Source organism: Ziziphus jujuba, chromosome 9, assembly GCF_031755915.1.
Source record: "Ziziphus jujuba cultivar Dongzao chromosome 9, ASM3175591v1".
In the NCBI taxonomy this organism is placed as follows: domain Eukaryota; kingdom Viridiplantae; phylum Streptophyta; class Magnoliopsida; order Rosales; family Rhamnaceae; genus Ziziphus; species Ziziphus jujuba.
The window spans coordinates 29,555,008-29,564,797 of NC_083387.1; the positions used below are offsets into that span (position 1 = coordinate 29,555,008).

A 9,790-nucleotide genomic window follows, 5' to 3' on the forward strand; every position below is an offset into this window, starting at 1 on the left:
TATTTTTTAATGGTGCTGGTCATTTTTCACATCGATAGCATATCATACATAGGTGTGGTGTGTATATAATATATAATCGTTTTCTGTTGGATAGCATCGAAGATATTATGTTGCATGACAACTAATTGATAAGGATAAAATCCATGGCTAGATTACAGCTAATTGATCAATAGCCTATTGTAACATAACATGTCTACATATACTTGATTTAAAGATTAAAAGCAGATTCCAATCCCATTCAACTACCTATACTAGCTATCTATTTTATAGATTTGATGTTTAGTAGAGTAGCTAGAAAAGAAACCAAGAAAATTAGACCAAAACTGGTTATTTATCCACTTTAATAATAAAAAATGAAAGACACATGGCTTTCTCTTTCATATATAATAAAACAAAACCAAATAATATTGAAGACAAATTCAGGATTCTATCCAATCCAATCGGACACACATTTCTTGGCAAATAGTTTAACAAATAAAAAAAAAGGAAAAGAAATTATTTAGTAATTAAGAAAGTAGGACAGAAAGAGATATATTAATGCATAGAAAGTACAAATTAACATCCTAGAAGCTCCAAGTAAGACTAACCCTGGAAGGGAAAGAGGCAATCAAGACCTTTGGCATTCCAAAATTAGAAGCTTGGTAGCTTTTTATTTAATAAGTTCAGTACCTAATTATATATATATATATATATATAAATAATTTATTCAAAGATGAGAAACTTGTACAAGTTCCACAATCTTATAAAGTTCATGATCATCAATGAGCAAAAACCAGTCCAACTAAATTGGAAAGGCTTGGGGAGCTCCAACATGTTCCAACAGGCCATCAGGACCCATTCTAAGGATCATATTTTGAGGCTTGTCTTTTCCATGATCAAAAGCTGAGAAGGAGTTGGGAAACTGAAGTGAACTCTGGTGCATCTGATCATTAGACTGCACCAGATGATGATTCACATCCATCCCTGCTGGAATTTGCAGTGAAGATGGATTTGATGACAGAAGATAGAGAGCACAACCACCAGTCGAAACCTCATTTGGTACCTTTTCTGTTTGCCCTTTAATGGTGTTCAGAATTGGGTAGTCACAGAGGAATGCTTCTGGGGTTGCTTGGTTGCTCTTTTCAGGATGATTTTCCTGCAAGAAGAAGAATTGGGTGTCTCTCCCATTGGAGAAATCTGGAGGTCTGTTTCTTTGTTGACGACCATAAACAAAAGGTTCTGATCCATTTCTCATAGTAGTAGTAGCGGTTGGAGCATATATCTGTGGAGGACTGCCAAAGTGCAAGATTTTGGGACCTGGAAAGTTGCACCAAAACAAAAAAATAAATAAAATAAAATAAATTGAAGGACTTGATAATTAAACAGGAAAAACACTTCAATCTTATAACAACATTAATTTTTCAAATGGAGAGATTGAGAATCAACATGCAACACAATTAAGAGCCAAAATTCTCTCTGCTGTTGAATTTTAGATACCAGAATATGTATAGATATGTATATAAGAGCATGGTCAACCAGAAAATAAGTGAAATTGGTCCAATCCAAACCTTTGTAAGCAGATGACAAGAAGCTCTTGGAAGTGAACAAGAGGGATTCCGGCTGAGATTTTCTCCGGCGTCGGTTGTGTCCATCAAGACGTTTCCTGCAGCTTCTCTTCACCTCATCAAATTCACCAAGAGCATGGAATCTGAAAAAGTTTTGGCAAAAGCAAAAAAAAACTTGATATCTAATATTATATACCATACCAGCACGAGAAGAACAGAGATAATATTATAGTACAATTTCTACCATATCATGATCAATCATTGTGGCAAAGAAATTAAAAAAAAGAAAGAAAAAAAAAATACCAAAAGCATATTTGCTTTGATTATAATCATATTATTATTATCAATCTACCTGCTGCACTGCTGGCAGAATCGTTTTTCTTCACCCTTAACCATCACAGTTGGGGTCTTGGAATGGCGCTCACAGACCCTATGGCGCTTATGATACTCCCTGCAACTACTGAGGTCTGCTTTGCAATCATCTACCAAGCATGAAACTTTCTGAGCTCCATTAACCTTTTTTGATGATGGTCCTGGAGATGTTGGTGAAGATGCCAAGATTGAGGTTGTTCTTGCTTCGTTTGATTTGCTGAATGATACTGGTTCTGCAGAATCAACCACTGTAAGCTTCAAATCCCCTGAAGATCCATTTACTGTTGTTGTTGTTGTCTGTTTCTTCGAAGTGCTGAATTCCACCATAGCAGTAAGGTCGCTTTCTTCTTTTTGCTGATCCAACTCGTGAGTTGATTCCCAAGCAAATTCCTTCAAGTCCCACTCCATAACACCATCTACTTTTTCAATCTGTTCCCCTTGGTTTCCTGTACATGACAAAAGCCCATATTATACTTCTTTTACTACCTTAATTTTTCTCACCACATAGTAAATATCACAAATTGAACATTTTCTACAATTCTATATCCAAAATCTAAGAGAAAAAAACAAAATTGATGTTAGAAAAACCAGTATGTATATACTTCTTAACAGATGCTGAAAGCAAAAACGGAAACAACCCAGTTCGTGAAAAAAAGTTTCTTTGTGGGCAAAGAGGGCTAACTTGAGAAAGCAAATTGAGAAAGTGGTTTCTGAACCTTTTTGATTCCTTAGTTGCAGAAAGAAATCTGAAGCAAAATACATATAGATTGCAAGAGTTCACATATATGATATCTATATCTATATATGGTTATAAACTACCCCCCAAACAGTGAAAATTGCAGAGGAACTTAATTCCAAGAAGCGGGATTTGAAGAGAGTAGAAGAAGAAGCACTATATTCCTTGTCCCCTCCTGTAGGGAGGGTCAAAGGATCATTGCAAATTTGATCATGTTGGAATAACTAAGTGGCTCAACAAAATAATCTAATTAATGAACCACTAAGTAGGGAATAAAATACTATAAAAATGCAGACCATAACCCTTAAGAAGGACCATCTTCAGTCTTGGTGGGATTTGTTTAACCCTAGCTTCTGCTTTTTCTGTGGTTGTCCCTTCCTTTCTTTTCCGGGGTCCACTTTGGATTTCTTAAATATAATGAACCATTGAAGTGGAAAAAATAAAGAGAGAATAATAAAAATAAAAATAAAAATAAAAAGTGGGGGAGGGATAAAAAGAGAAAGAAAGGTATGGTAAAGATGGAGACAGGTAATGTCACTTTCAACTTTACTTGACAAATTAACAAATATTTAATAATCATAATGGAAGAAAAGGAGCAAAGAGAAACTTGGGGAATCAATAAGACAGGCCAAGCAAGCATATAGATATATATATGTTTATCTAAACTATTTGTTTCACAATCCATGACGAATGGTCCATTTGTTTTTCCGCAAAACGATGATTTGCCTCAAATGTGGTATCAGATTAAAGACTTGAAAATTTTAGTGTACATTGAGATAGCTTAAAATAAGAAAGATAAGATTTCAAATTGAACACACATGTACATAAAAATAAAAAGTAAAAATAAAAACAAAAATACAGAGTGATGGAAAGTTTACTGAATAATTAAGTTTCATGATTTTGGGACACACCACCTTATGTTAGGTAATAGCTGTAGCTATAGGCATATTGGTATAGGTGTCCTTGTCACTAGCTAGTCATTAGAAAATGAAGTTTTCTAATTAAACCTGTTTATCGAAATGAAGTTTTATAATTAAACCTATCTTAATATAAACCTATGTTATAGACATAATATTAAAATAGTTTATTAACATAATATACCATATCTTACCTAGCAAGATGTGAACATTCTTCTCAAATTTCATCATTCAATATATTTAATATATAGTAGAAAAGGGTATATTATATACTACTAACTCCCATCATTCAATATATTTATTATATAGTAGAAAAGGGGTATTTTATGTACTACTTACTCCAATCCATTTTGCCTGTACTATATATGATTCTTTTTCATTTCTTTTTATCTGGTTAAATTAGTTATGGAACAAGGAAATTGGGAGGAGCCAGTGTGAGCTACTTAAATCCTTTCTTAGGAGTGAGTAGGATTATCCCATGTGTCTTCTAATGATCAATAAGAAAATTGACAAAAATTCGTACAATATTTATTTTTGTTTAAATCCTCCAATATCCAACTAGTATGATATTTCAGTTAAACAAAATTCAATTGGCCAATTAATTAATTTCTACCCAACGGTACCATAGTTTGTAAGGGAAATAGGGAACAAAAATTTTCTCCACAAGTACTTCAATTCTCTGACTATTTTAAAAAGTTTTTTTTTTTAATCAAAATTAAGTTGTTTGAGGACTAGTTAGCAGCATATTGAAATGAAAACAATAATTGGGAAGCAAATTTCAAACAAGAATTTGAAGACTGAAGAAGTAAAAAAGCCTTAAACATATAAATAGACTAAGCAAAAAGCTAGGTCATGAAAGATAAAGACAAGGGAAAAAACAAAAAAAAGGGGTTTGTTGATGGGTGTCCATCCTGTTGAAAAACATGAGGCCTTTGTTTAACCAAGGGAGTTCTTTTAACTTATATGGAGTGTTGGCTCTCCAAACCTCAACAGCTGTTGTGTCCTATGGTCTAGTCATTTTCATAGACGGAATCAAACTAGCCTTTACTACAATTCTATATAATTTTGGTACTTTGACCTATAGATATTTTATATATATATATATATATATTTGTATATATTATTTTATAAAAATATAATATTATATTATACATTGGGCCTTTTTTTTCATAATTTGGGCTTCTCATTCCATCTCACGTGTGGCTCAACTTTAGCATTGGAAGTCCAGCCATCCAGTTCTATTTCTTGCAGTTTACAAACACAAGCGTTTCAGTACCAACCTTTTCTCCCATACCCAATTTCAGTTTTTCTTATATGATATATATTTGTCATAAATCATAATTTGAAAACAAAAAAAATGGTGCCAAGAAGGAATCTACCTATGTTGTTTTACACCCCAAAACCTAAAAAATGTTTGACAAAACAAATGCAAATTGAGAAAATTCACATCCAAAATACAAAGAGAGTCATTTTAGATGAAATCAATTCTTACTGTCTCTACTGAGGCCTTTTTTTGAATTTTTTTTTTTTTTTCCCTAGGGTTTCTGCTAAGGGTTTTCTTCTTTCCAAACTTAAAATTAAATTCATGCCATAGTATGTACTTCACTTTTTGCAGCTTGTACAATTACTTCAATTGCTGTATTCAATTATTGTCCTTTCTTATCCGTTCAATTAATTAAAGACAATCTTTCTTTACTGGCGCTTAGCAAAATCATTAAGAACAATTTCATCCTGTGTTGCTTTCTATACACATAAATGCGTATACCAACATCCACTTAGTAAATAAATGTCGTTATCTGTAAAATTATACTTACTCAACCCTTACTCCCTCTATGTATATATTATTTAATTAATACATTCTCGATCATTTACACTACTTGGATATACGTAGGTACTAACAGCAGATATACGTGCATATGTATGTAAGGATGCATACATACATAAACGTCCCCTCCCTTAATGATTCATATATATACATATATATATATATATATATATATATATGATTATAAATAATATATATCACATTTTAAAACTCATTTTATAGAACATTTTTTGACAGACTATATGTATATATATATATATATATATGCATGCATATATATGAAGTCGATCCATAAATAAAAAACAACCATAAATCACGCATTAATTTAGCAATTTTCATATTGTTACACAGCTAGCTATCACCACTTAAGCACACGAAACTGAATAATAGATTATCTCTAAATTAAAGAATATAAACCCGTAAAAGTTATGTTTTAATTAAGTGGTTCTAGGTATTTCAAAATAACTACTCAACATTCACTTAGACCCTATTTAGTTTGGTTTTTTTAAAAGCCACTTCTGATTAAAGCTTAAAAACTGCCTTTAAGAGTAATGTTGGAGAGTTTTTTAGAAACGATTCAAATTTCCAAAAGATCTTCTAACTAAATCCCTTTAAAGGCAGTTTTTGAACATCTTTGAAGAAGCAAAATAAAAATTATCCCAAACAAAACCTTAATATATATCAATTCATAGCTAGAGAGAAATATATTATGCAGGTCACTTCACAAAGCATAATTTTTATTTTTCCTATATATAGGCTACATAATCTAGCTTAGTATCTGCATCAGGACATTGTTTTACAAAACGGAAGAGTAAGCAACTTGTAGTTCAAAAGGGAGTGTAAATTTGCATCTGATTCAAGATATGTTCAAAATTGTCAGTAGGCTTGTCAATTGGATGTGAGTGCATCCCTTCATAAGTAGTCACTATAATTCCATCATCCCTTGTTAGGCGCTGGACTTGCTTCTTTACATTGCACCCCTGATATGTACATCTATAGTAGCTCCTGCATATATATAACATTATTAATTATCAACCATATAATTAATAAATCATAAAAGAATATGTAATAACATCTAACTTACAAATCATCAAATATAATCGCATGCTTTAACCGAATTCAGGTTATCTGCTATTTCATGTCCTTTTATTTGTCTTACTGCTCTTTTACTTATATTTGAATAGTCGAATAGTTGTGTGTAAAGAGTGATCTTAATTTCATGTTGAAATGATGTGAAGGTGATTATAGGTGATCTGACTTGTTGCATGCTACATTCTTATTAAATTGAAATTACAATATTATTATCTATCAATTTTGAGAAAAATTATAGAAAACTCAATTTTCAACGTAATCCTGGAATGATATTAATAGATCAGTTTTCTGCTTTTGAAGTAGTAGTAGTAGTGGTAATAACAATAATAATAATAATAATAATAATAAAGAAATAAAAAGTTTCCTTCTCTTCAAGTAACTTTTGTATTTTGTTTTTTATTTAAAAAAAAATAATCAAAATATAGATATAGAAAAATTAATATAATACGTACTAACATGATGTAAATCCAACAATCAACAAAGTTACATATACTGTTACTTCTAGAGAAGCAATGTCTATAAGTAGACATTAGTTAATTATATTCGTGTAAACCCTAACTATGAACTAACTAGACAGTTCTGTGAAAGCAAGTAATTCTATATTGTCCTGGGTTAATTTTCGTATCAAATCTTAAGGGAAATTCTTTGCATGTGCAATTAATTAATCATTTAATTCCCGATAGCTTTTGCTTGAAGAGATTAAATAGAAATATTGAAACATATAGGTAACCTTTTAGATCGATCGATGCACGCAGATTGAATATCATTTTGTTGTTACACACAAATCATATATATATATATATATATATATATGATATGTGTGTGAACATGTGTAATTATTAATTATGTTCAAATAAAGAATCTCAATTTTCTCAAAGCAATAGAAAGAAAATGATAATTAAGGATTACAATTAGATCTTATATCCAATGAGGGACCGGACAGCATCAGAAAAAGGATCAAAAAACATTAAGAATTAAGAGAGAAAATAAGATGATCTAAGAATATTTCAAGAAATTTAAGTAATTAATGAAATTATAATTACCTCGGAAATTTATTGTTCTTCACTGCCTTTTGACCATATTTCCTCCATCGATATCCATCATCAAGAATATCAACCTGACTTCTTGTTTGAAAAGCATATCTGGGCTTTCTAATCTTCTTCTCCCCCTTCTTCCTCCCAGCTAACATTCTTGCCTGACCATTTTCAGCCCCATGATCAGCACTAGTAGTAATGCTTCCACTTTGAGAATGGTGTTTTTCGACTTCTTCTTCTTCTCTCACAAGCCGGACTTGGTTTTCTGTCCTCAAATTTAAAAACCCATTTAAGCTCTCTCCTTGTAAACCATTAAAACCCATATTAGAACTAGCAGCTCCCATATTTGATGCCATAGGAAACCCTGATGGTTGACCCATTGAAGATGAACAAGGAAAGAACATTTGATAATTCTCCATAAATAGTTAGAAAAATGAAGAAGAAAAGAAGAAGAAATGAACAAAGAAGAAAGAAGAAGAAGAAGAAGAATATATGGACATTCAGGTGGAAACTATAAGCTAATATAAGGGGATGAGGAGAGGAGGCGGCTGAGTGTGGCTAAAAAGTTGCGTATATAATGATGTAATCCATATTATAAATTAAATAATAAAATTTAAGTTATTAATATATTTATTAAATTTTTAGTAAATCACGTGATAATATTTAATTGATTTGTTTTATTTATATATTTAAATATTTATTTATTCATATAAATATATAAATTAATAATATTTTAATATAAATTATTTGTTAAATAAAATATAAAATAAAAATTAAATGTGCATAACAATATAGTTGTAAGGGGGTTGTTCATATACATGTATAAGATCTTACATGACAAACGGGAGGTGCCGTAAACGGCACGAATATACATAATCTGTGTATTTGTATATAATCTAAGGTGAAAGGTTAAAAATTTCAATAACTTCTTTTGGGGATGTGATGTTTGGAATGGAAAAAAAGTGAGTGGAAAAATGGTGGCGAAGAGCTTCATCATTACGGGTTAGAATTATTAGTTTCCTTTAAGTATTAATCACTTTGATGAAAGAATTGATCTATGGTGTAGATTCAGACAAAATATATAATTAACGGATTTTAGTCTTTAATTAATTAATTGAAAATTTAAAGTCTTAGCTTAGGGTAGACTAACAGCAGTTACCTTTAGGCTGAAATATATACATATTTATATATATAATTACAATAATAAAAGCTATGTATTATATATTTATTGTACATAAAGACACCTATAGATAAATATATTTATATCACACGTGTACATTTATACAGAGAGAAGGAGGCGGCCACCAGCCAAGGACGAGAAAGTTCCTTAATTATAATTTGAGGAGTAATTAATTATTCAAGTTTATTATAAAATTATAATTTGAGGAGTAATTGATTATTCAAGTTTCTTATAAAATTAATGTGTTGGTGTTTTTTGGTGGTGGGGGTGCATGGAGTAGTAGTGGTTTTCTAGTCCTAATAAATAGTACTGATTCATGCATGTGGAAAAGCAACCTCATATACATAGTTTCCAAGAAATTGCCAGCAGCATATGAAAGTTTTGATTTGGCTTCGTCTTATTAATATAAAAATATATCCAATATTTAAAGAGTGGTTCTGTTTATGTACTCGGGATGCTTTATGAGCAATATGATATATTAAAAAAAAAAAAAAAAAAAAACTTGACCCAAAAAAAAAACAAAAAGGAGACATGACATATAAAGACAATTACTAAAATTCTAATTTATTAATTAAGAAAACGATTAATGGATGTTTAGAAGGGTTTATTTTTATTTTTCAAGGCTTTGGATAAGTTAATCTTGCACCGGATTCATTAATTTGTAAAGAATATTTAGTTATCCTTATATGTTAAATAATTAATCCTTATTTGTCACACAGAAAATAAGAGTACATTACTTAATTAAAGATGGATAAATATATTTGCGCGCAAATTTACCAATACAACCATCCAAATATTAATTTGGGTCTAATAATTTCACTCTTCTTCTTTAATACGTGCTTAAGCATACTCACGTTTATGATTTAAAAAAAAAAAAATATATATATATATATATACGTGTTTAAGGAAAAAGTTTTCTATACAACGAGCATAATACAGATTAGTTAGCATTTTTTTTTCTTTTTTTGTCAACTGTAATACGCACTAATTAGCATTATAACAAATTAACTAATGATCAGTAAACGTTGTACCTATTTTAATGATATAAAAGAATTAATAATGCTAAATATACCAACTAATATACCAAAAT

The 9,790-nt window shown here is 30.5% G+C and overlaps 2 protein-coding genes across 7 annotated transcripts; both read right to left on the reverse strand.

Annotated features, from left to right (window-relative positions):
• Positions 1 to 515: 515 nt before the first annotated feature.
• Positions 516 to 3,096, reverse strand: LOC107408885 (squamosa promoter-binding-like protein 13A). 6 transcript variants are annotated; one of them, XM_016016314.4, is made up of 4 exons: positions 2,949 to 3,096; positions 1,897 to 2,362; positions 1,548 to 1,687; positions 516 to 1,296 (listed from the first exon to the last, which is right to left on the reverse strand). In XM_016016314.4, exons 1-4 carry the CDS (start codon positions 2,968 to 2,970, stop codon positions 782 to 784), a joined length of 1,143 nt encoding a protein of 380 aa, XP_015871800.1. In that variant the 5' UTR covers positions 2,971 to 3,096; the 3' UTR covers positions 516 to 781. The 6 variants fall into 6 exon arrangements, with proteins under 6 accessions (XP_015871800.1, XP_024925872.1, XP_024925871.1 ...); XM_025070104.3 differs by having other exon boundaries at positions 2,955 to 2,985; XM_025070103.3 differs by lacking the exon at positions 2,949 to 3,096 and adding an exon at positions 2,519 to 2,934.
• Positions 3,097 to 6,048: 2,952 nt separating this feature from the next.
• Positions 6,049 to 8,023, reverse strand: LOC107409025 (probable WRKY transcription factor 75). The gene is made up of 2 exons (XM_016016458.4): positions 7,530 to 8,023; positions 6,049 to 6,399 (listed from the first exon to the last, which is right to left on the reverse strand). Exons 1-2 carry the CDS (start codon positions 7,937 to 7,939, stop codon positions 6,222 to 6,224), a joined length of 588 nt encoding a protein of 195 aa, XP_015871944.1. The 5' UTR covers positions 7,940 to 8,023; the 3' UTR covers positions 6,049 to 6,221.
• Positions 8,024 to 9,790: the final 1,767 nt, after the last annotated feature.

Coding starts and splice junctions, on each gene's coding strand:
- LOC107408885 (XM_025070103.3), bottom strand. CDS start 2,678: ATGTATTTTGCTTCAGATTTCTTTCTGCAACTAAGGAATCAAAAAGGT. Junction 1,688..1,896: donor TTCTGCCAGCAGTGCAGCAG/GTAGATTGATAA, acceptor AAACTTTTTCAG/ATTCCATGCTCTTGGTGAAT. Junction 1,297..1,547: donor CTTGTCATCTGCTTACAAAG/GTTTGGATTGGA, acceptor GCAACTTTCCAG/GTCCCAAAATCTTGCACTTT.
- LOC107409025 (XM_016016458.4), bottom strand. CDS start 7,939: ATGGAGAATTATCAAATGTTCTTTCCTTGTTCATCTTCAATGGGTCAA. Junction 6,400..7,529: donor AAGAACAATAAATTTCCGAG/GTAATTATAATT, acceptor ATATATATGCAG/GAGCTACTATAGATGTACAT.